Source organism: Lithobates pipiens, unplaced genomic scaffold (assembly GCF_037356315.1).
Source record: "Lithobates pipiens isolate NorthernLeopardFrog02 unplaced genomic scaffold, aLitPip1_a1.2 Scaffold_19, whole genome shotgun sequence".
Taxonomy (NCBI): domain Eukaryota; kingdom Metazoa; phylum Chordata; class Amphibia; order Anura; family Ranidae; genus Lithobates; species Lithobates pipiens.
Window position 1 is genome coordinate 223572037 of NW_027507764.1, and position 26751 is coordinate 223598787.

General features: G+C 43.9%; 1 protein-coding gene across 4 annotated transcripts in view; it reads left to right on the forward strand.

The window, feature by feature from the left end:
• Positions 1-26751, forward strand: part of TRANK1 (tetratricopeptide repeat and ankyrin repeat containing 1) — a 389483-nt gene that overhangs the window by 21975 nt on the left and 340757 nt on the right. For 2 of the 4 annotated variants that reach the window (XM_077491748.1, XM_077491751.1), the window contains exons 1-2: positions 2965-3096; positions 6079-6124. In XM_077491748.1, the coding sequence (XP_077347874.1) occupies positions 6099-6124 (26 nt within the window). In that variant the 5' untranslated portion in view covers positions 2965-3096; positions 6079-6098. Of the gene's footprint in view, positions 1-2964; positions 3097-6078; positions 6125-26751 lie in introns of those variants that run through there. The other 2 variants (XM_077491749.1, XM_077491750.1) reach the window with 2 other exon arrangements.

Here is a 26751-nt window from a genome sequence, read left to right on the forward strand (position 1 = left end):
TGGCATTTGGCTGGAAGGTCCGACAAGTGGTGGTCTCACCCTAAGGTAGGCCTGAACTTCTTGTTCATCTCAGCTGTGCCGTCCTGGAAGATGACTGGAGAAAATTACCAGTTACTTACCGGTAACGGGTTTTCTAGGAAATCTTCCAGGACGGCAGGCCTACTTCCTTGGCCCTATTGGTGTGTGTTGTTTGTTTCACAGAATTTACCCTCTGGCACCAGTGTGGGTAGTTTTCTTGGGCATAACTGAGGGACAGAGGGCAGGTAGGGGCTTTTAAACTCTGTTGTTTGTGTTTTCCTGTCAGGTGAGTCTCGTCATCTCGGGTGTGCCGTCCTGGAAGATTTCTTAGAAAACCCATTACTGGTAAGTGTAACTGGTAATTTTTCAGCGGAAACGCAGTTCCGGCACCTCCAGCACTGAATGTATGTAATAGCATGGGGTGTGGGGTGTGCTGGAGGGTCTATTGATATTTGCTGCTGGGGGATCTATTATCACTGGTGGGAATCAGATTTTTACTGGCTGCTGGAGGATCTATTGATGCTGACTGCTGGGAGATCTGTTGTTGCTGCTTGGGGGGTCTAATGTTGCTTGAGTGGATATTTTGCTACTGGGTGTGATATTTTGTTGTGGGTAGTTCACTGTTGCTGCAGGGAATCTATTTCTGTTGGGGTGGAGGCCATTTGTTGCTGGGGGAGTCTATTGTTATGTGGGGATCTATTGCTGGGATCCTATTGTTGCTGGCTGCAGGGGATCTATTTTACTACTTTTCTTTTTATCATCAATATGTTCCTTACAAACAAATGATTTAGCACCACAAAATACTTGGTTCTGTATTCTCTAAACGGTGCAGTACTGGTAGGTAGTGGGTGTAATCAAGGGACATGGTCAGAGGTGGGTAGGGGGCAGAGACAAGGGATGACTCAGATGGGGGGGGGTCCTGCACCTATTCTCCAAGGGAAAAAAAAAAGCTATGTGTATGTATGCGTGTGTGTGTGTGTGTGTGTATGTGTATATGTATATATATATATATATATATAAATTTTATCGCTTTCAGAAGCAGAAAGGGGGGATGTCCCCACCGCCTCCCGCTGATCGCCAGTGTTTCTTGGGCTTTCTGTTTATACTGGTATGCCTGAGAGAGGATTTGCCGGTGCGAACATAGACCAGCAGATCGCCTCTATGGCCTTGGAGGACTGGAGTCATGTCATGACGTCACTTCTCGTCTAGGGCGAAAGTAAACACATTTTTTATTTTATTTTTTTAAAGTGAACAATTCTTTCTTTCGTGGCCTTTTTGACCCCAGATCTCTCCATAAAGGGGACCTGTCATCCCTATTTCTATTACAAGGGATGTTTACGTTCTTTGTAATAGGAATAAAACTAATCAAAAAGGAAAAGAAATCAAAAGCCCCCCCCCCCCCATCCCTCCGTACTTGCGCGTAGAAGTAAACGCATATGAGGAGTTGCTGTGAACGTTGGCGTGAGAGCAATAATTCTAGCGCTAGACTTCTAAACGGGTAACCTGTAAAATCTTTTTAAAGCATCTATGGAGATTTTTAAGCATTGTAGTTTGTCGCCATTCCTTGAGTATGCACAATTTTAAAGTGTGACATGTTGGTTATCTATTTACTTGGCGTAACATCATCTTTCATATTTTACAAAAAAAAACAAAAAAAAAATTCCCCTCTGGGTGATCTATGTACTTTGCAAGGATTTTTAACAAACGTTGTTGCAGGTTCCTACCTTTTTGTTATTCTAAAGAAATCCCTGTGTGTCTGTTTCCATGTGGTAAGGTAATCTAATGGGAGTGGTTTCATAATTAACAATGGGCTGCTGCAAAGCTCTAATGAGTAAAATTGCAGGGTCTGCATGTCTTTTTATATGTGATTTCCTATTGGAGTATCTTACCAAAAATATAATTTTTGTTGCAGGGGTTACCTGAAATCGGATTTGTATCTTAGGCTGGATTCACACCTATGCAGTTTTAGTGCTTTTTGCATTTTGCAAAAGTCCATTTACCATGGTTTCCTATGGAACATGTTCTGTAATGCAAATCTGCAAAAAGCACTAAAAATGCATTGGTGTGAATCCAGCCTTAGTGCAGACTTCTGGGAAAATCAGTGAGCCAATCACAAAAACACATTTCTGGGGGGGCATTCTGTATACAGAACAACTCCAAGTAGCCATATTGCATTGCGTTGCATTTCATAGAAAATAGAAGATTGAAAAGGAAAGGTAATTTCAATAGCATTACATTACAGTATGACTTGTGTCCTAATTGTATATGCTATATAATTTTATTTTATTTTTTATTTGCTATTTTTTCTCCCCCCACAAAAGTAGATTTACCCTTTTAAAGTATGTTTTGTCCAAAGCAATTGCATTAGAAAAATACAGTGTGACATAAAAACTTTCAACGATCACCATTTTTATTTCCTGGGGTCTGCTAAAAAATCTGTGTATATATATATATATATATATATATATATATATATATATATATATATATATTTTTTTTTTTGTGTGTGTGTATGTGTATGTGTGTATATATATATATATATATATATATATAATAAAATATATATATTTATGTTTGGGGGTTCTAAGTATTTTTTTTTTTTTTTTTTTTTAGCAAAAAAATACTGATTAAAACTTGGAAACAAAAAGTGCCAGAAAAGGCTTGGTCTTCAAATGGTTAAGCTAGTGTGCATGAAGCCAAAAACGTCTGTCGTCTCCTAAAAATTGCTCAGCTTGGGTGTGGAGACTTAATCGTGTGGGTGAAAAGCTTTCCCTTTCACAGCAATTATGTTTCTGATTTAAATTTTGCAAACTAGCTGAATTCAGCACAGATGCATAGAAAGGGTTAACGATTAATCAGCTTTGTGCTGTAGATGTGGCACAATTGGCTCACAGGTTTTGTTTATGAAAAAATGAAACCGAAACTCAGCTTTCTTTTCCCTTGTCTGACATCAGAAGAGCGAAACAGTGTGAAGGGTTTATATAGCTTTGCCAACAAGGAAATGGTTAGATTGCAGCTGGAAAGGAAAAAGAGAATTACTGTAATACTGCTGGATCCTGTTGTGGCACAGGTAGAAAGGTATTGTGCCTAATTGCATTCAATAAAAACGTATATCTTGATATATTATTTAAAATATGTGTAATAGTTGCGGTAGTATTCTGTATGATGACTTGCTTTCACAAAAAAGGTTGCTGTAGCATGGTTTGCAAGCTGTTCTGTATTTTAGGATTTTTTTTCTGTTGTGGTTCCATTGCTTTACTACTGCTTTGTGTTTATGTAATTATGTTTAAAGGGTGATAATTGACATGAAAAAATGTCCCAGTAGAGTTTATTACTCTTGGGATTACACTGTACTGCTTTCCGAAGATATTATTGTAACCAGTACTTGTGTCTGTGTAAGGGCTTGTTGACCTCAGAAACCCGCCTTCCGTACGCATTTTCCCAACGTTCAATGTATGATCTGCTGCAGGCATGGATGTGTTCCTAATGGTACCCCAAACGCACTGCGTTTGTCTGCATTAGATCACATGGTACCGCAATACTATGCGGTCCCGTTGCAGTGCGTTTTTTTTAAAAGCAGTGCATGCATTACTTTTAGTGCGATTTCAGCCTGTTCAAAAAAATGTGCTGGTAATCACATTGCACTCAGTCGATTCCCCTCCATCCATCTAAGGCAGGGATCTGCAATTAGCGGACCTCCAGCTGTTGCAAAACTACAAGTCCCATCCTGCCTCTGCCTCTGGGTGTCATGCTTGTGGCTGTCCGAGTCTTGCTATGCTTCATGGGATTTGTAGTTCTGCAACAGCTGGAGGTCCGCTAATTAGATATCCCTGATCTAAAGAATTAATCTGTGAAGAAAGCAGCATTGTTTACTAGTCTGTCAACAGGTTTGCTGAAACTTCGCTGTGTAGCAAAGCTCCCAGCACTAATCCTTTTTGACAACTCTGGTGTGTCAAATAACGGGGACCCTGCTGACTACTGTGGTTCCTCTTGCCGACCCCCTAGTCACCGTTAGACAAAGTAGTGATCAGCAGGAGGAACCACATCAGCCAGTGGGAGATGCACTATTCCACAAACCCAGAGGTAGGATTGGTACTGGGAGCTCTGCCACAGCAAATTTTCAGCAAAAGGGCTGATGGACTGCTATGTACAATCCTCCTTACTTAATGGGTTGATGCTTCTGCCATTTTTTTTGACTTGGGGGTCAACTCTTTAACCACTTAAACCATTTTGGACCATTTTGCAGCTAAAGGACCAGGCCCCTTTTTGTGATTTCGGCACTGTGGCGCAATAAGCGTTTGGTTTGCGCAAAAGAAAAAACATTTTTATACATTTTTTTAAAATAAATTATATATATTTTACTAGTAATGGCAGTGATCAGAAATTTTTATTGTGACTGCGACAACATGGCGGACACGTCGGACAATTTTGACACATTTATGGGACCATTGGCATTAATACAGCGATCAGTGCGATTAAAAATGCATTGATTACTGTAAAAATGTCACTGGCAGTGAAGGGGTTAACACTAGGAGGCAGTGTAGGGGTTAAGTGTGTGTGTGTGTGTGTGTGTGTGTGTGTGTGTGTGTTTTTTTTTTTTTTTTTTTTTTACTGTAGAGGGCGTGGCTTGGCGTGTGACATCACTGATCGTCTTTCCCTATGACAGGGAACAGATCAGTGACAGGCTAACTAGGAAGCACGGGGCGAGGTTTGTTTACACTTGCCTTTCCCCATTCTTCAGTTCTGTACCCCAATTGCGGGACAATGGCGGCGATCGGGTTTGCGGATGCCACGGTCACGGAGCTCAGGACCGGGTCGCAAGTGCGCTGCCCACAGCTGGGCTCTTAAAGGGCAACGTACCTGTATGTGCTTGTGCCCAGCCATGCCATTCTGCCGACGTATATCAGCGCGAGGCAGTCCTTAAGTGGTTAAAGGGACAACCAGCAATACTATTAAGAAATATATTCAATGCCTTGTTAGTTATGATTAGTACCTCTTCTGTACTGCACCATAGCCGAAAGACTGCTACAGCGTGACTCTGTTGTACTGGAAGGGGGTCCGTGGACATCCTCTTAGAACACGCATCAGGCATGCTCTGAGATCTGTGTCATTAGGACAAAGCTGATCGAGGTAAAGGGCCAGTCATAATGGCCCTTTACCATGTGTGATCAGCTGTGCTTACACATGTAAACAAACTTGCTGCTTATCACTGACAGTGTGACAAGAAGAGAGAGGTAACTGGCAAGTCTGATAGGGCACATTTACACTGATCATCAGTGCCCTGATGATCAGTGGAGTCCCAACATTGCCATTCAGGCACTGACAAGGCTACACTAATCCGCACTATCAGTGCAGTTGTGTCAGCGCACATCGGTGAATAACAACATTTTTTTTTACTTTTTTTGCAGTTTTATAACTGAAACTAAGTAAGCAAATTTTTTTTTTCTTTTAATTGTTAAGCAAAAAAACCCAGTGGTGATTAAATACAAACAAAGGAAAGCTCTATTTATGTGAAAAAAAAATTTGATATGATATTTACAGGTGATATAGCCCTTTCCTTTCACTCCAATGTGAAAGCCTGAGATCATTCTTCTGGTGTAGGGAATGGACGGCTGAAAATGAATGATGTCTGTAGCTACAGGCATCATTCAGATATACCTGCTCAAGTTCTGTCACGTCATATGACGGTGGGCGGGCGTGAGGCGGTTAAAGTCACAGCGAAATTGAAAATGTTCCTGTACTACTTTGATGCGACTTGAATACCAGAGAGCTTAAACTTCAAAGTCGCCCAGGAAATTTTGTGCAATTTTCGAGTCACACTGGTGTGAACCAAGCCTTAAATAAAATCTGCACATTTTGTTCTATTTTGGAATGTAGTTTTATTGTGCTTACACTATGGACTATCTGTTACCCACTTCTCTTTGATTTGATTGCAATTACAGAGATCTTCCCTATTATAGCATGGTTATGAAAATGTTGTTCTTAAACGTATTGTTGCTTATAAAAAAAAAAAAACGTTTTAATGCTTTTTACATCTATCTTTTTCTTTTTGTCATTTAGATTAGACTAGACTGATTACAATGAATAACCTCAATGGCCCCTCAGGGTAGGTAACGCTTGAATGGTTCATTAATGAATGAAGGTTATAATATTTGTGGTACATTTAAGCTTTTCTATGAGTTCTGTAAAGTAGAGGTAATTATTATTTTTTTTCTTACCATTTCTACATTGCAGCTTACCAATACCTACAAAGCAGGAACATGGATCTCTGCCTTCCCATAATACAAGCACTCCCCAGGCACACATTAAACCTTTTGATCACCCCTGATGTTAACCCCTTCCCTGCCAGTGTCAGTACAGTGACAGTGCATATTTTTAGCACTAATAACTGTATTGGTGTCGCTGGTCCCCAAAAGGTGCCACTTAGTGTCCGTTTTGTCCACCGCAATGGTACAGTCCTGCTATAAGTCACTGATCACCGCCATTACTAGTAATAAAAATGAAATAAATAAAAAATCCTTAAATCCCATAGTTTGTAGACGCTATAACTTTTGTGTAAACCAATTAATATACACTTATTGGGATTTTTGTTTTAACAAAAACATGTAGCAGAATACATATTGGCCTAAATTGATGAAGACATTTTTTCTTTAGAAAGTAAAAAAAAAATGTTTTTTTTTTCTAAAATTGACAAATTTTTTTGTTTTTTACAGCACAAAAAATAAAAACCACAGGAGTGATCTCATACCACCAAAAGCTCTAGTTGTGGGAAAAAAGGCCATACGTTTTATTTGGGTACAGCATTGTACAACCGCACGTTTTGTCAGTTTAAGTACCGTATTTATCGGTGTATAACACGCACCCCAAGTTTAGGAGGGAATTTTAAGGAAAAAAAACCTTACATTTAAATGCCCATCAATGCAGCCTTATCAGTGTTCATCTGAAGCCTTGTCAGTGTCATTTGCAGCCTGTCCATCATTGCAGCCTTGTCATGCAGCCTGTCCATCATTGCAGTCTTTTGCATCGTTGTCCCCTTGCCAGGGATAATTTCAGCTTTTATTTTTAAAAATGGCGCCGCCGAAATGTCCTGTGTATCTCGGCGGTGCCTGGTAGTTCTCGGCCGCCTTTGGTAGTTCTCGGCCGTACGTTTTTGGCCGCCGAGAAAAGCCGAAGGCGGTTTTTGGCCGCCGAGAAGGGCCGAAGTTGGCCGAAAGCTGCCAAGAAACGCCGAAGGCGGGCAAAAGCCGCGAGAAGGGCCGAAGCAGCTGAAAGCTGCCCAGAGGCTCAAAAAACGCTCAGAAATCGCGGAGGATCGGTGTATAACATGCACCCGCGATTTCCCCCTGATTTTAAAGCGGGACTGTACTGGGGAAAAAAATATTAAAAGCCAGCAGCTATAAATACTACAGCTGCTGACTTTTAATAAATGGACACTCACCTGTCCCGGGGTCCAGTGATGCGAGGCCGATCGATCGCTCGGCTCTCGGCTGCTGCCGCCACCATTCTAGGTGAGGGAATCAGGAAGTGAAGCGAATCGGCTTCACTTCCCGGTTCCCTACTGCGCATGCACGAGTCGTGCAGCGCAATAGGAATTGTCCGCGCTGTCTCTGGGACCCGTGTGTGTCCCAGCAGACAGCGTGGCAGGACAGGAAGAGGCATTGACTCCCACGGGAGTCTATGCCCGGAAGTGGGTGTAAATACCTGTCTTTGACAGGTATCTCCACCCCCCTCCCCCCTGAAAGGAGCCAATTGTGACACCGGAGGGGGCGAGGGTTCCGATCAGCGGAAGTTCCACTTTAGGGTGGAACCCCGCTTTAAGGGGAAAAAAGTGCAAGTTATAAGCCGATAAATACGGTAATACAGTGCCGTATCGGAAAAATTTACCTGGTCATTAAGGGGGGGGTAAACCTTCCGGAGGGCAAGGGGTGAACTGGTATTTGCGTGGTCATGCAACGTTGTACCCAAATTACATTTTGTATTTCTTTCACCCAATTAGAGATTTCTTTTGGTGGTATTGGATCATCACTGTTTTTTTTTTTTTTTTTTTTTTTTTTTTTGTGCAATATAATTAAAAACAAGACCGGAAATGAAAGAAAAATATATTTTTTACTTTCCGCTATAAAACGTATCCAATAAAAAAAAAAAAAAAATGTACTTATAAATTTTGGGCAAAAGTTATTCTGCTAAATGTTTTTGATAAAAAAAAAATAAAAAATTACCGATAAGTGTAACTTGTTTGGTTTTCGTGAAGGTTATAGCTCTGGAAAACTATGGTGTGTGTGTGTGTGTGTGTGTGTGTGTGTGTGTACAGCTGTGCTCATAAGTTTACATACCCTGGCAGAATTTAGGATTTCTTGGCCTTTTTCAGAGAATATTAATGATAACACAAAAACATTTCACTCATGGTTTAGTGTTTGGATGAAGCCATTTATTATCACTCAACGGTGTTTACTCTTTTTTTAAATCATAATGGCAACAGAAACTACCCAAATGACCCTGATCAAAAGTTTACATACCCTGGTGATTTTGGCCTGATAACATGCACACAAGTTGATACAAAGGGGTTTGAATAGCTATTAAAGGTAACCATCCTCACCTGGTATCTGTTTGCTTGTAATTAGTGTGTGTGTATAAAAGGTCAATGAGTTTCTGGACTCATAAAAGAATCCTTGCATCTTTCATCCAGTGCTGCACTGACGTTTCTGGATTCTGAGTCATGGGGAAAGCAAAAGAAATGTCAAAGGATCTGCGGGAAAAGGTAGTTGAACTGTATTTGAGAATTCCAATCAGCAGTGTTCAAACTAATCAAGAAGTGTTGAAACAAAACCACAGTCAGGTAGACCAACTAAAATTTCAGCCACAACTGCTAGAAAAATTAGTTTGGGATGCAAAGAAAAACTCACAAATAACTTCAGGTGAAATACAGGACACTCTGAAAAATGTGGCTGTTTCAAGATGCAGAAAAAAGACATTACTACGCATATGCCACAAATTATCCCTCTTACAATACGCCAAACAGCACAGAGACAAGCCTCAAACCTTCTGGCGCAAAGTCATTTGGAGTGATGAGACCAAAATTTAGTTTTTTTGGCCACAACCATAAACGCTATATTTGGAGAGGAGTCGGCAAGGCCTATGATGAAATGTACACCATTCCTACTGTGGCACGCTGATGTTTTGGGGATATGTGAGTTACAAAGGCACAGTAAATGTGGTCAAAATTGTTGACAAGATTAAAGCAGTATGTTATCAAAAAATACCAGAGGAACATTTGCATTCATCAGCCAGGAAGCTGTGCATGGGATGTACTTGAACATTCCAACATGACAATGATCCAAAACACAAGGCCAAGTCGACCTGTCATTGGCTACAGCAGAATAGACTAGAAAAGTGAAGGTTCTTGAGTGGCCATCTCAGTCTCCTGACCTCAATATGATTGAGCCACTCTGGGGAGATCTCAAACATGCAGTTCATGCAAGACAGCCCAAGAATTTACAGGAACTGGAGGTTTTTTGCCAAGAGTAATGGGCAGCTTTACCATCTGAGAAGATAAAGAGCCTCATCCACAAATACGACAAAAGGCTTCAAGCTGTCATTGATGTTAAAGGGGGCAATACACGGTATTAAGAACTGGGGTGTGTAAATTTTTGATCAGGGTCATTTGGGTAGTTTCTGTTGCCATTTTGATTTAGAAAGAGTAAACCCTGACTTATAATGGCTCCAGCCAATCACTAACCATGAGTGAAAGAAAAGTTTTTGTGGCATTATTCGTACTCTCTGAAAAATAACCAAGAAATTCTGGCAGGGTATGTAAACTAATGAGCAAAACTGTGTGTGTATAATATTAATATATATATATATATATATATATATATATATATATATATATATATATATATATATATATATATATATATATATATATATATATATATATATATATATATATATATATATATATATATATTGTGTGTATGCTATTCTAAGAAATGTATTAGCGGTGATCAGCGACTTATAATGGACTGTCGGGGGTGAACCGACTAACTGCCACTGTCATTACCAGTGACATTAATACAGTGATCAGTAATAATCATATTAACGGTCACTGTACTGACTGTGGATGGGAAAGTGTTAACATCAAGGGGTTAAATGTGTGCCTAACTAGGTTACAATGTGTGTAAAGTGTGTTGCGTTTACAAATAGATCTTAGTTTCTGACAGATCGCTCCCTCTGCACAGAGCTCTGTGGAGTTTACAAACACATAGCTCTGCACACAGCCAATCAGCAGGTCCTGGCTGTGAGTCATTGGCCAGGAGTTGCTGACATCACAGCAGGTGCCAAGCGGGGAGCACATGTGTGGCAGCGACATACGGGTATGTTGCTTTGCCTACAGCAGCCACTCGCCATCTCGCCCACAGCACATTGTGGGCAGGAGGCAAGTGGTTAAAGAATAACAAATGGCAAACCTTTTTTCTTTAGTTTTTTGGATGGAACGGAGAGGGATTGGAACACCTGGCAGTTTTTATTGCTGCTTGTGCCCCTGGTGGGCCTATATTTATTTAGAATAGCTTTAACCTATTCGATACCAAGCCCTGTGCTCCACTTTTAAACTTAGCTAGCCGGACCATTTTTAATTGCTTTATTTTTTCATTGCTTTATTTTTCCCTTACAGCTTTCAGAGTTTGTAATATAAAATAAAAAAATATACTATATATTTCCCAAGTGTTCTTCCAGGAAAGCCCTTGAGAGATGGAGTCCCTCCCACCGACCCAGGAAACACATTGCCACAGTTCAAAAGGCGGTCCCTCAGGTCCCTGGCCAGTCATTAGTGTTTCCTCCGTCGGAGGAACATGTTGCTAGGAACCTGGAGGGACTCAACTCTCAGGGGCTGCTTGAAGAGTCTGTAGCCATAAGGGACTGGGTCCTATCTGAGGCTACAGTGGGGTCCTTTTTCCACGGGGGATCCTCTTTTATCCACGGCTTGGGTACCGTCCAGCTGACCGGAACAGACCCGTTACCCTCCACCTTCCAGTGCCGAGGTGGCCAGGGGCAGGATGGCGCCAGTTTCCCCCAGGAGCGGTAAGTGGAACCTTCCATCTCAGCTCCTTGTTGCGGTGGGGCCTGAGACGCCGAGCGTCATTTCCGGTGGACCCGCGTCATCACTGCGTGCCGAGACTTTCGGTTCTGGGTCTCTAGGGCACAGGGAGAGCCAGCGCTTTGCCTACACAGTCCCAACCAGCGTCCAGCTACACAGGACTAGCCAGAGCTACAGAGGGGGACCATGGAGGCTATTCCCCAGGACACTCCGGCGGAGGCAGGCACCAGCCAATCCCAGGTAGGCTGCTGGGCATGCTATTACTCTGGTGGTCTAGGGTGTTTTGGTGTTGGTAAGGCTGGGATCTGTAGTGCCCCACGGTGGTGGTTAACTCACAGTTAAGGATGTATGCAGTGATTGTGATTCTAAGGAGGGACATAGGGCTGGATGCTAAGAAGATTTGTTTTCTTATTTTCAGACTAAAGAGCTCCCAAAGGAAGACAAGGCAGGCCGCAAAAAGTGCCCTAACTGGGAATAGATTATCTTCTGGCTCTAACAAAGCCCTATGCAAGCAATGCATTGCAGGCTTGCTTAAATCTGAGGCAGACTCTCCTTTTGGCTAAATTTTTGGGCTCCTTTTAAAGAAGAAATGGCATCAACTTTTAAGTCCCTCCGGGAATTAATCACGGATGTCGGCACAGCTGCCTTCACTAGTAGAATAACGATGTGATTTCCTCCTCACCATGCCTTACAACACCCAGCTCTGGGGAGCCCCGTATAGTCAAGGAGCCTAACCCCACGTTGATTAGTCCCGAGTCCTCTGATGCAGATTCAGATCAGGATGAGGATCAAGGGGCATCTAAAGTCTCAAAATACAAGCTCTCTCTTGAGGAAGTAGATGAGCTATTGAGCGCTATCTATGATACGCTGCAAATTGAGGAGGAGGAAACTCAATTAACCAGACATGATAAAATGTATGAGCCTCTGGGGAAAAAGAAAGCAAAGCTGTTTCCAATACATAAAGTGCTTTCTGACCTTGTCCGTAAGGAGTGATCTGAACCGGATAAAAAGGTTTTCTTTCCTAATTCCCTTAAGAGAAGAGAAGGTTTACCTTTGATGAGAGCCCAGAGGCGGTCTGGAATAAAAATCCTAAACTAGACGCCCCTCTGTCCAAAGTCTCAAAGCAAGCTGATCTGGCTTTTGAGGATATGGGCCATTTAAAAGACCCAATGGACAGGAGAACAGACATAGTCTTAAAGAGAGCCTGGGATGCTTCTATGGCAAGATTCAAACCAGCTCTAGCCACTACTTGTGTAGTTAGAAACCTAGAGTTCTGGTTATCACAACTGCAGGAACACTTAAAAGCAGGTACTCCTAGGGGGGAGCTTTTGAAAACCTTCCCTAGGCTTTTAAAGGCCACTAGTTTCATCTCTGACGCATCCACTGATTCCGTAAAGTTTACGGCTAAGTCAGCAACACTTTAAGTGGCAGCAAGGAGGTCAGTATGGATGAAAACTTGGGGGGAGAGACACGGCATCTAAAACTCGCGTGTGCAGTGTCCCTTTTACAGTAGACTTAGTCTTCGGGCCTGAGTTAGATACCGCCTTAGAAAGGACGGTGGATAAAAAGAAAACCTTTCCCACAAAAAAACCTTTTCAAAGGAAGATTTTTCGTCCCTCTAAGAAACTCTCCAAGTCAGAGAAGGGCTCCATCCCCAAAAAACACTGGGGAGGGGAAAAGAGGGCATACTTTTTAACCGCCCCAATCAAGACCCCAAACCCCAGTGACGTCAAGGTTCTTGTGGGAGGAAGATTGAGCAAATTTCTTCCACAGTGGGAAAAGACAACCTCGAACGAGTTTGTCTTAAATATAATAAAAAGGGGTCACACGCTGGAATTTCACAGCAGCCCTCCCTCAAAGTTTTTGGTGAGAAAACTCCCAAGGCACTCCAGAAAAGGCCAGGGCCTTACCATTACTGATGGGGGAGATGGTGGATCAAGAGGTATTGACATCAGTCCCTATTCAGGAACAGGGGGGCGGTTTTTACTCGCACGTTTTCATGGTAAAAATTGCCATCCGGGAAGTTCAGAATTATGAACCTCCGACCTCTGAACCACTCCATACGTTACAAGAGATTTCGGATGGAGTCCATTTATTCCATAAAAAATCTTCTCCAGAAAGAGATATTTCTGCCTACCCTGGATCTAAGGGATGCTTATTTGCATATCCCAATAAGGAAGGCATGCCAAAAATTCCTTTGGATGGCAGTGCAGATAGACACGAAAGTTTATCACTTTCAGTGCAGAGCACTCCCCTTCGGACTGTCATCCTCCCCGAGGATCTTTTACCAAAGTTCTCGGGGAGGCACTAGTTCCATTAAGACTCCAGTCAGTTTAGATTATTCCCTATCTAGATGACTTACTGCTAACAGCACACTCAGAGAGTCGTCTTTCTCAGGATTTAGAGTTGATACAGCTCAGCCTGAGTCGATTGGGGTGGATTATCAGTCAGGAAAAATCCAAGACTACCCCAACACAGGAGATCCTGTATTTAGGTTACAGGATCAAGTCTGTAGACCAGAGAATAGTCCTGCCGGAAGAAAAGATATTGAATCTGTGGCAGAGAATGTATTTTCTTCAATGCAGCCCCAAATGTACAGTAAGGGAGGTAATGTCAGTACTAGGTCTTATGACAGCAGCCATTCCAGCCGTACAATGGGCCAGGTTCCACCAAAGAGACCTTCAGAGCTTCTTGTTGGAACAGCTAAAGGGCAGAGGTTTGGAGGAGGAGGTATCGATCCCCTCAAAAATAAAATGCTCCTATTGGTGGTGGAAGGACAGGGAGAACCTAAACAAAGGGGTTCATTGGGTCCTGCCTATCACATCAACACTGACCACGGATGCGAGCAGCTGGGGCTGGGTCCAGGGCAGGTGGACCCTGGAAGAGAAATGTTTCTCCTCCAATTGGAAGGAGCTAACAGCAATCCTAAGAGCTACTTTAGCTTTTCAGACCACAATACAGGGTCACCATCTACAAGTCCGCTCAGACAATATGACGGCTATAGCTTATATAAACAAACAGGGAGGTACCAGAAGTCCTCGTTTTGAAGTCGGTGGCCAGATGCATATTCCAGTGGGCAGAATACAATCTAGGATCCATTACTACAGTACACCTGAAAGGGGAGCTGAACAGCATGGTAGACTATTGAGTCGACAAAGAGTTTCGAATCAGGAATGGTCTTTGCACCCGGAAGTATTCAATCTGATAACAGCTCACTGGGGAAAACTAGTAGTGGACCTTTTTGCAAGCAAGGAGAATGCAGAGGTTCCCAGTTTTTGCTCGCTAAGCCCAGAAGGTCAGCCCCTGGCTGTAGATGCCTTGCAGACTCCGTGGACCTTCAGTCTGGCGTATGCATTCCCCCCTTTTCACCTCATTCCGAGGGTCCTATCAAAATTCCTCACAGAGGAAACCGGTTTAATCCTAGTAGCACCGTTTTGGCCCTGGAGACCGTGGTTCACAACCTTGCTACAATTGACAGACCATCCTCCTCTAAGACTTCCCTGCAGATGGGACCTCCTGTTGCAGGGACCTCTCTGTCATCCGCAGGTGGTCACGCTGAAGCTTTCAGCATGGTTACTGAGGAGGAAATTTTGAGGAGTAAGGGCCTGACAAACGAGGTAATTGCGACCTTGCTACAGAGTAGTAAACCAGTCACGAGAGCTATTTACAAGAAAGTCTGGAGGAAATTTTAATAGCTGGCTGAATAGCCGTAAGAAGAAAAACATGAATACGGCTAATATTCTACAGTTTCTTCAGGAGGGGATAAACAAAGGGTTAACTCTAAGTACTATTAAGGTACATATAGCTGCCTTAAGTGTGTACCTAGATGAACAGTTACAGGAAAATCCTGTTGTCGCTAGATTCTGTAAGGCAGTTGCTAGACGTAAACCGGTCAGAGTCAACAGAGTTCCACCCTGGGATCTAGCAATTATGCTTTCTTGGGGTCACCTTTTGAGCCCATCTCTGAAGCCTCCCTAAGGCTTATTACGTTTAAGACAGTACTCCTGGTGGCAATCACGTCAGGGTCAGTAAAATCCAAGCCCTTTCCATCAGAGAACCATTTTTACAGATTCTAGAGGAGAGTCATTCTAAAGACAGACCCTGGGTTCTTACCAAAGGTAGCATCTAGTTTCCATAGGTCACAAGATATTGTCCTCCCCTCATTTTGCCAGAATGTATCAAATGAGAAAGAACAACGGTTTCATTTATTAGATGTAAGGAGGTGTATTCTAGAATACCTAAAGGTAACAAATCCATTCAGAATCTGACTCCCTTTTTATCCTTTTTTCCAGGCAGAATAGGGGACAAAAAGCTTCAAAAGTAACCATAGCTAGATGGATTAGGCTAGCTATAGCAGAGGGGTATAAAGCCTTGAACAAGGATCCTCCTGGGGGTGTTAAAGCTCACTCTACAAGAGCGTTATCCGCATCCCGGGCAGAAAGAGCTGGTGCCACCCCGGAGAAAGTTTGTAAAGCAGCCACATGGTCAAGCTTTTCCACCTTTTACAAGGCATTATCGACTGGACTTAATGTCTTGTCAGGATCGGGCTTTAGGGAGGAAAGGCTGTGGTTCCCCCCCCCCCCCCCCAATCTGGTGAGTACTTGGGGATCCTTTCAAGGGCTGTCCTGGAAGAACACTTGGGAAAACTGGAGTTAGTATTTACCAGTAACTCCTTTTCCGGTGGTCTTCCAGGACAGCACGATCCCACCCTTTCTTTGATTATGTTGATGTACTAATGTTATTGCCTGTTATGGGTTATATGTTTTGCAGTTCCATCCTTCGGTTCTTGGTGAATGACTGACTGACCAGGGACCTGAGGGACCGCCTTTTGAACTGTGGCAATGTGTTTCCTGGGTCGATGGGAGGGACTCCATCTCTCAAGGGCTGTCCTGGAAGACCACCGGAAAAGGAGTTACTGGTAAGTACTAACTTTCGTTTTTATATATAATATATTCTTCAATCACGTGACCAGTAGAATACAAATAAGGTGCTACTGATTTTTGGGGCACAGTATTTGAGAAAATGTTTATTAAAACAATATTTTTGCAAAAATGCAGTAGAATCATTCGATGAAAACACAGCACGTTTTACTAAATTTCTACTAAATATAAAAGCTAACCTGTATTGAGTTAATAAATAACCAATATTTTGTAACTTTTAAATTGTGCCTTTTTGCGAAATGGTGAAAATTGAACATACACAAATTTCTCTAAAAATATCTAGAGGTTTTAATTTTTCACTTGCAGCCTTCAGAGTTTAAGACCAAGCCAGAGTTTAAGACCAAGCCCCCCAAACCATGTACCTTTTTGTATATTGAAATCACATGACCTGTAGAATAAAAGCACATGCTACTGATATTTGCGCAAATGTTTATAAAAACAATATATTCGCAAAAAAAATCTCAAATCATTATTAGCAGATATAAACACAACATTCCTACTAAATATAAAAGCTTAACATGTATTAAATCCATAAAAAAATTGTAATTTTAAAATTACCTCCTTTTGCAAAATGGTTAAAATTGAATGTACGCACAATAACCAAATTTCTCTAAAAATCGGAAGTTCAGAGTTTGTAAAGGGGCCCCTCTCTCCCCCCCGAACCATAGTATGTGCTGAAAGCATAGGACCGGTGGCATAAGTGATATTGATTTTTAAGGCCCCGCGATATTTGAGCAAATGTTTGCCAAAGCAATATCTTTGCTAAAAATGCACTAAAATCATTTTTAGCAGATACACGCACAGCAAATTTTAGGTAGTTTCCTTAGGAGCTCCCTCCAGTGATGGCACTCCCAAAGGTCCTCTCAACCATTAAAAAAGGAGAAATAAAGGAAGGTGGGGGAGGAGGAGGAGGAGGAGGAGGAGGAGGAGGAGGAAAAGGAGAAGAATGGGAGTAGCTAATCTCTAGTGAATCCCCCAAACACCAAAGGACATACCTCAATATCCCCTACTAAAAGAATGTGTTAATAGACTAAAAGTGCCAAAATATGTTGGTGTGCTCAAATAGTGCACAAACTTGCAAAGTAAAAACCTAAGTGCAAACAACCGCTCGTGTAATGATGTATGCTGAAGCCTATAATACCCAATTTCCAAGAACCATATATGCGATACACACGATAAGAGTAAGCTGATATGTCAGCCACTTATACTGGCAGCACTTAAATCCCTATGTTAAACACACATTACACATAACGAATACCATACTATGCATACATAACTAAATCGTGCCCAATTATAAATTTAAATATAATTATAAATAACACATAAAAGATGAGTGAAGTAATACTGATTACTGTGACTCCAACAGCGTTGTGAAACTATGTGATAAAAAAATATATATGTATATATAAAAAAAGCCAAATGTCCATATATCAATTATATCAAACTAAAGTGCAAAAAAGTTTATATACAGAAAAAATAAATGAAAAAAGGTGACTAGTGCTTGAGATGAGATTCCAGTGACTTACGTGCTCCCCCTCAAGGATCCCTACAGGGGTAGTAGGATCCTTTTTAGTAGGGGATATTGAGGTATGTCCTTTGGTGTTTGGGGGATTCACTAGCGATTAGCTACTCCCATTTTTCTCCTTTTCTTCCTCCTCCCCCCACCTTCCTTTATTTCTCCTTCTTTAATGGTTGAGAGGACCGTTTGGGAGAGCCGTCACTGGAGGGAGCGTCTCCTAAGGAAACTCGATCTGTAAGTACACTTTGAGGTAGCGCCACTTACCCCATTTTTTTATACAACATTTTATATCTTTAGTCTCCTCTGGGGATTTTTAGGTTTAGGGGAGGCAGCAACCATTTTGTTTACTCTAAGCGTGGCCTTGTATAATATAAATTCCTCACAGCAAATTTTACAAAATTCCTAAGTTCCTTATAAATATAAAAGCTAAACCTGTGTTGAGTTAATATGTAACAAATCCTTTGTAAATTTTAAATTGCGCCTTTTTGAGAAATGGTGAAAATTGTACGTATGCTAAAATTTCTCAAAAAATCGGGAAGTTTTCCTTTTTCACTTAAAGTTTTCAGTTTGTTAAAGATTCCCCAAACCATATATTTTCTGAAAGCACATGGCCAGTAGAATAAATAGAAGGTGCTGTTGATTTTTAAGGCGCCGCAATATTTGCGCAAATGTTGATCAAATCAATATTTCTGCTAAAAATACACTAAAATCATTCTTGGTGAATTCATAACATTCCTACTAAATATAAAGTTAAAACTGTATTGAGTTAAAAAATAGAAAATATTTGTACATTTTTAACCACTTGCCGACCGCCGCACGACGATATACGTCGACAGAATGGCACGGGCAGGCATATGGGCGTATATATACGTCCCTGCCTTCCCGCGGGTGGGGGGCCCGATCGGGCCCCCCCCCGGTGCCTGCAGCGGTCGGTTTTCGTTCGGGAGCGATCCGGGATGAGGGGGCGGTCATTCATTCATGGCCACCCCCTCGCGATCGCTCCCGACTAATGGAAATGCTCCGTGACATCACTTCCTCTGCCTGTGTTTACATTACAGGAGAGGAAGTGATGTAATCTCTCCTCCGTGTCTGTATTTTTCGTTCCGGCACCGAGGAGAGAGGATCGGTGAGTTGCACCAACACGACACTACACAGTAGAACATGCCAGGCACACTCACACCCCCCGATCACCCCCCCAATTACCCCTGCCCCCCCAGTCACAGTGACACCAATTGCATTTATTTTTTATTTTTTGCATTGGTGTCATTTGTGACTGTAATAACTGTTAGGGCAGTTAGGGTTAGCCCCCTTTAGTTCTAAGGTACCCCCCTAACCCCCCCAATAAAGGTTTAACCCCGTGATCACCCCCCGTCGCCAGTGTCACTAAGGCTGGGTTCACATTGCAGCGGTTTATGAGAACGGATGTGATTCGCACCGCACTGCAGTGCAAATCACATCCGATCTCTGTGCGATTCGAGGTCAGCCATACAGATTGTATGGCTGAATTCGCGCCGCACCCGCCGCAAATTCGCACGGGACCCTTTTTTTGGTCCGCAGCAGAATCGGATCGCATGGGTGTTCACACCATGCGATCCGAGTTTGCAGATTGCACTGCGATATGCGAACTGATCTGGGGGTGTCATTAACATTTCACTGACACTCCCAGCAGTTCGCATAGGGCAGTGTGAACTGCCGCCGGGAGGCATGCGATGCGGGAACCCGCCGCGGATTCGTGGCGTTCCTGCATCGCTCCAGTGTGAACCCAGCCTAATAAGCGATCGTTTTTCTGATCGCTGTATTAGTGTCACAGGTGACGCTAGTTAGGCAGGTAGGTATTTAGGTTCGCCGCAGCTTTTTATAGCGCCAGGGACCCCCATATACTACCGCATAAAGCCCCCTGATTGCCCCCTAGTTAACCCTTTCACCAGTGATCACCATATAACTGTTACAGGTGACGCTGGTTGGTTAGTTATTTTTTTATAGTTTCAGGGCACCCGCCATTTATTACCTAGTCTCACTAGTGTACCCCTAAATTTAGGGGTGTCTACTTTCCAAAATGGGGTCATTTGGGGGGGGGTTTGTGCCATCTTGGCATTTTATGGCCTTCAAAACTGTAACGCCCTTAGAAAGCCTGAAGGCGGTGCTTGGTTTTTGGGGCCCCGTACGCGGCTAGGCTCCCAAAAAGTCCCACATATGTGGTATCCCCGTACTCAGGAGAAGCAGCAGAATTTATTTTGGGGTGTCATTTCACATATGCCCATAGCATGTGTGTGAGCAATATATAATTTAGTGACAACTTTGTGAAAAAAAAAAAAAAGTTTGTAATTTTCCTGCAACTTGTGACAAAATATAAAATATTCCATGGACTCAACATGCCTCTCAGCAAATAGCTTGGGGTGTCTACTTTCTAAAATGGGGTCATTTGTGGGGGTTTTGTGCCATCTTGGCATTTTATGGCCTTCAAAACTGTAATAGGTAGTGAGAAGTGAAATCAAAAGTTTACGCCCTTAGAAAGCCTGAAGGCGGTGCTTGGTTTTCGGGGCCCCGTACGCAGCTAGGCTCCCAAAAAGTCCCACATATGTGGTATCCCCGTACTCAGGAGAAGCAGCAGAATTTATTTTGGGGTGTCATTTCACATATGCCCATAGCATGTGTAAGCAATATATCATTTAGTGACAACTTTGTGTAAAAAATCAATGTGTGTCATTATTCAATCGCTTGAGGCAAAAAAATAAAATATTCAATGGGCTCAACATGCCTCTTATCAATTTCCTTAGGGGGTCTACTTTCCAAAATGGGGTCATTTGGGGGGGTTTTGTACTGCCCTGCCATTTTAGCACCTCAAGAAATGAGATAGGCAGTCATAAACTAAAAGCTGCGTAAATTCCAGAAAACGTACCTTAGTTTGTAGATGTGACAACTTTTGCGCAAACCAATAAATATACAGTTATTGACTTTTTTTTACTAAAGACATGTGGCTGAATACATTTTGGCCTAAATGTATGACTAAAATTGAGTTTATTGGATTTTTCTAATAACAAAAAGTAGAAAATATCATTTTTTTTCAAAATTTGCGGTCTTTTTACGTTTATATCGCAAAAAATAAAAATCGCAGAGTCAGTCAAATACCTTTAAAAGAAAGCTCTATTTGTGGGAAAAAAAGGACGCAAATTTTGTTTGGGTACAACATTGCATGACCGCGCAATTACCAGTTAAAGCAGCGCAGTGCCAAATTGTAAAAAGACCTCTGGTCATTGACCAGCAAAATGGTCCGGTCTGAAAGTGGTTAAATTGCACTGTTTTGTGAAATGGTGAAAATTAAAGGTACATAAAAATAATTTACTGGGGGTGTGGTCTGGACATGATCGAGTGAGGACGCGTGTCTGAGGAGCTCCCGGCCTGACCCGTCCCTTACCAGCCTTAAAGAAGTGGATATTCACTCGATATACCCGGCATGTACTCTGCTGGAAAGCGGAGGGGCAAACATCACAAGTGGGCATCCCCTAAACCACACATGAGCGGAGACATCCAGAGTTTCCTTACTAATAACCTTGGAGCCTCGCCAAGATGGTGGAAGCCACAAGGCTAGATCCCCAGAGAGGAAACCAGCCGCAAGTCGCCTGTACACAGGTACCGCTAACGACCACCCCAAACACAGACTACACTATCCTGGCAATGTTCCATTTGGAAACTCGGGGACTCTTACAGTCTTACTTAGGAGGCAATTACCCTGAGAGCTGACACAGAACTGAGCGCGCTCTTACAATCCCTCCAACTCAGGGCAGACCTTGAGGATGTAGTGAGCAGAGTAGAGGTGTTACACCGCCAGGAGATAGCTGGGGTGTGACAAGATCTGCAGTTGTTAATGGACCGCATGGACTCTGGTCAATCGCCAGTGCATGCACTCGAGCGTCGGATATCGGCGATTGAGGTATCACACACCATCCAAGCCGACCTGATCCGCACACAACAGCTCCAATTGGAGGAGGCAGAAGACCTCAGCAGGTGTAACAATCTGTGTCTGAGGGGTCTTCCAGAAGCCACCGGGACGGAGGACCTGGTGGAATCCACCAAGGCGATCTTTAGGGATGTGATGGGGGAACTATACCCACAAAGCCTGTCTTTTGACCGGATCCATAGAGCCTTAGCCCCTCGCTCAACTGACCCAAACAGACCGAGAGACATCATCTGTCGAATACACTAATACTGCGGTCAGCGTGGGAGAAAGGGGACATTGAATTCGATGGAGCGGTAATACGAATTATGCTAGATCTGTCCAGGGCAACATTACAGAGGAGGGCTCTCCTGAAGCCGGTACTAGAGGCTGCGAGGCAAGCTGGAATTACATATAGATGGGGTTTTTCCATCTCGGTGACTTTTAAGAAAGACCAGCAATCGTTCATCCTCTGGACTCCTATGGACCTCCCTGCCCTGTTCACATTTATGCCAATTGACCCTATTGAAGTGCCTGATTGGCTCCAAACGCTTCAATGCTTCACCCCACGCACTGGACCATCCAATCTGAGGAGAGCCCGCTCACTGAGACCATATAGCAGTGATGGCGAACCTTGGCACCCCAGATGTTTTGGAACTACATTTCCCATGATTCTCATGTACTCAGCAGTGTAGTTGAGCATCGTGGGAAATGTAGTTCCAAAACAACTGGGGTGCCAAGGTTAAACATCACTGCCATATAGGAACCGGCACAGATCTCGCTACACCTCAGCAGATGCACCAAGAGAGGACTGAATGATATCGCCAGTGTGGTAAGCTGGGGGAACCCTCCCCTGATACTTACTTTCTTGCCGGTTACACCAGCTCATTAGCAGCTCATGACCTCCCCCTCGACTGCCACTTTTCCCTCCCACAATGGATGGACTCCCTGCAGATGAGTTTTCGCCTCCCCCCGTGTTGCCTCCTACTGAGATCACTCCGGTGGAACGGCCCTCCAAATCCGGCTTTTAGCATGCCTGGCTACCTGTAATGTATGCTGACACCCACAGGGGATGGGGACAGGGACATGGCTTACAAATTGAGAATGCAGACTTCCATCCCTTGTTCAGCTGCTCATAATGTTATACAGTGAGGTGCTGAGTCTTACCGGATGCACTTGGGGGGCTGATGAGGTGGGGGGTGTCTGTGGCTCGCGGGTGGTTAGGCGGAAGTGACTGACTTCCGTCATTCCCACCCCTCCTATTCCGCTATATTTGGCTGCCTCCCCGGCCTCTCCAGACACCCCCTCTGGGAGAACACAGAGACTCCAATAGTGGAGGATAAGAAGTCACTGCGACCAATAAGGAGACTCCATGCTGATAGCTAGGTCTATTTGCATTAACATCTGCACACTAAATTTCTATGGGTTGTTTACTATCCTTTGGTCCCCCCCCTACAGGAATTACAAATCAATGGGATTATGGGCACATAATCCCAGACCTTAGGTGACTGAGTTCCTTATAAATTGTTTTCCATACTTACTCCTGCTATGTACACTACGGGACAAGACACACATCACAGCCACTCAGGTTAGAAGACACTAAAGGTGGAAGCGATAATGGGGCATACATAACAAATTGAAAAATCTAATACAGATGTTATATCCTGCTCCATTTAATGTACATTTTGTTCTGCTTGTTGATTCTGTTACTGTTTTATATATGTATATTTAGGGTTGACACCTGGACAACGTTACCAGGCTGGAGTGGGTGGGAAGGGCGCGGGGAACCCCCCCGGTCATCTCTTACCTCTTCCCCAGTAGGTCAAAGCACAGCTCTTGGTTAGTACCAGGCAGTGCTTCTTTGTGAAGTGATTTCTTTGCACTTATCTTGCGGACAGGAGGTTTCCACTGTCCGTCATCCGTCACTCTGACGGTCTACCCAGCCTTTTCTTTCTCTTTTTCTTCCTCTCTATAATTCTATTGAGATTTGTATAACCCAACCCACCCCATTTACCCTTCCTCCTCCCTCCCTCAACCCACTTCCCCTCCCTCCCTCCTCCCTCCCTCACCCCACTTCCCCTTTCCTGACCCCGGTGGACTTGGGAGACAATGGACTCTATCAGCATCTATTCATTAAACGCGAAGGGGCTGAACATACCCGAAAAGCACCGTATACGGTTAAATGACCTTAAGAGCGCTCATGTTGATGTAGCATTTATCCAGGAGACTCACTTCAGGTCAGACAAGCCGACCTATCTCAAAAACTGATACTTCCCACACACATCACACTACTAACGTATTTACCAAGTCAAAAGGAGTATCTATACTGATATCAGGGACAGTGCCATGGATATGTAGTGACACGCTCGTAGACCCAGAGGGTAGATATGTTTGTTAAAGGATCGCTAAGAGGCACGAAGATGACACTAGCCACTGTTTATGCCCCTAATGATCGACAGGACGCCTTCATCCACTCTATTGAATTTACTAACGTAATTCAAGCAAGGACAGCTAATTTTGGGGGGGTGGGGGGGAGGGGATATAAATGTACACCTTGCCCCCGTGGTTGACACATTCTCCAATACTTCATCCATACGCACGGGCGCACACAAAGGCTTAATACGAGACTTTCATGACACCCAACTGATAGATGTTTGGAGACTACATCATTCAGGGAAACGAGACTATACTTTTTTCTCAGCTCCGCACAAAGTATATTCAAGAATAGACTACTTTTTTATAGGGATGCACCGAATGGGTTTTTTGGTGCCGAAACCGATACCGAAAATGAAAAATACACTAGGCCGAAAACCGAAACCGATACCGAAACGGCACCGATACCGAAAATGACTGTTTTTAAAAAATATTTTTATACAGGAGGTGGTCAGAGACTGGGGACATGGTACAGGAGGTGGTCAGAGACTGGGGACATGGTACAGGAGGTGGTCAGAGACTGGGGACATGGTACAGGAGGTGGTCAGAGACTGGGGACATGGTACAGGAGATGGTCAGAGACTGGGGACATGGTACAGGAGGTGGTCAGAGACTGGGGACATGGTACAGGAGGTGGTCAGAGACTGGGGACATGGTACAGGAGATGGTCAGAGACTGGGGACATGGTACAGGAGGTGGTCAGAGACTGCATGCATGGTACAGGAGGTGGTCAGAGACTGCATGCATGGTACAGGAGGTGGTCAGAGACTGCATGCATGGTACAGGAGGTGGTCAGAGACTGCATGCATGGTACAGGAGGTGGTCAGAGACTGCATGCATGGTACAGGAGGTGGTCAGAGACTGCATGCATGGTACAGGAGGTGGTCAGAGACTGGAGACACGGTACAGGAGGTGGTCAGAGACTGGGGACACGGTACAGGAGGTGGTCAGAGACTGGGGACACGGTACAGGAGGTGGTCAGAGACTGGGGACACGGTACAGGAGATGGTCAGAGACTGGGGACACGGTACAGGAGATGGTCAGAGACTGGGGACACGGTACAGGAGATGGTCAGAGACTGGGGACACGGTACAGGAGATGGTCAGAGACTGGGGACACGGTACAGGAGATGGTCAGAGACTGGGGACACGGTACAGGAGATGGTCAGACTGGGGACACGGTACAGGAGATGGTCAGAGACTGGGGACGTGGTACCGAAGATGGTCAGACTGGGGACATGGTACAGGAGATGGTCAGAGACAGAGGACGTGGTACAGGAGGCATCCCCCATTGCAGCCAGTGTGTCCCCATTGCAGCCAGTGTGTCCCCATTGCAGCCAGTGTGTCCCCATTGCAGCCAGTGTGCCATTTTGCAGCCAGCCTGTGCACTGTGTGACAGATCATCCGTCCAATCCTGCGGATGATCTGTCTATCTAAGTGCCCGGACAAGGGGGAGGGGCTGCGTGTGACGGCGCACGGCCGGGAACACACAGCAATTGAAATGAAAACTGTGATGTTCCCGGCGCTGTTATCAAAAAGGCGGCGGAGGTGGCTCTCCTGCGCTATGATGGGCGTCACCAGGGGCGGGGGCGGAGCCCAGCCCCCACCCAGGCCACGCCCCATTTTCGGCTCCATTATCGGCCGTTTTTCTCTTTCGGCAAATTGCCGAAAAGGGCATTTTCGGCCGATATGTTTCGGCGGCCGAAATTTCGGTGCATCACTACTTTTTTATCCCCCATAGCCAGCTAGAAGTGGTCAACAACGTTGAGATAGGCAATATCACGTGGTCGGATCATGCTCCTATCACCATGCGCTATTGCTTGTCGTCCTCTGTGACCACCAGTTCTAGATTTTGGAGACTAAACAAAAGCCTCTTACAAACACCAGCAGTCATTACAGACATTCAGACCGAAATACAACACTACTTCCAAACAAATGACACTGGCTACTGTGACCCGGGCACTTTATGGGAGGCGCACAAAACCGTGATAAGAGGAGTGTTCCTTAGACACAGCGCACGCATTAAAAGAGAAAGAACAACTATTAAATGAACTCCTTCAAAAGATCCACGATATAGAATCAAAACATAAATTAACACCATCTGCCCTCCTAGAAACAGATCTGCTGCCCCTTAGAAAAAAAAATGGTCGACTTGCTACATTATAGAGCCAAAGCAGCATTGCAAATTTGCCGAAAAGTGTCCTATGAATCGGGAAATGAGGGAAACTATTAGCCAAAGCAGTTAGGAATCACCGACTTAACGCGTACATTCCCCAAATTATAGGCCTGTCAGGACACAAGACTACACCAACTCGGATAGCAAAATAATTCAGGGACTACTATACATCCCTGTATAACCTCCCAAATAGACCACCAAACATAGCAACGATACAAGAATACCTGTCAGTATCCCAGATTCCCCAACTACCAATGGAGGTTAAAGCAGAATTAGAGGACCCCATCACACTCGAGGAACTACAACGAGCAATGGGAGGGATGAAACCAGGTAAAGCTCTGGGACCGGATGGATTTACCCTACAGTACTACCAAACCTTCTTACCACTTCTAGGTCCTCATGGTGGGGATGTTTAATGGGTTAAACGGTGGTATGCCTTTGCCCCCAGCCTGAAACAAACAAGATACGAGACACTCGTATTAACTGACAGAGCTATCGCCTCACACTTCCTAGTGGATAATAACTGGCCCTCCATCTGAGCTCTTACTGATGACAATGGTCAATTCCAGCTGCCTTTTTAGGATGCATTAAGACTACACCATTTCTTACACTCAATCCCCAACCCAACACAATTTAA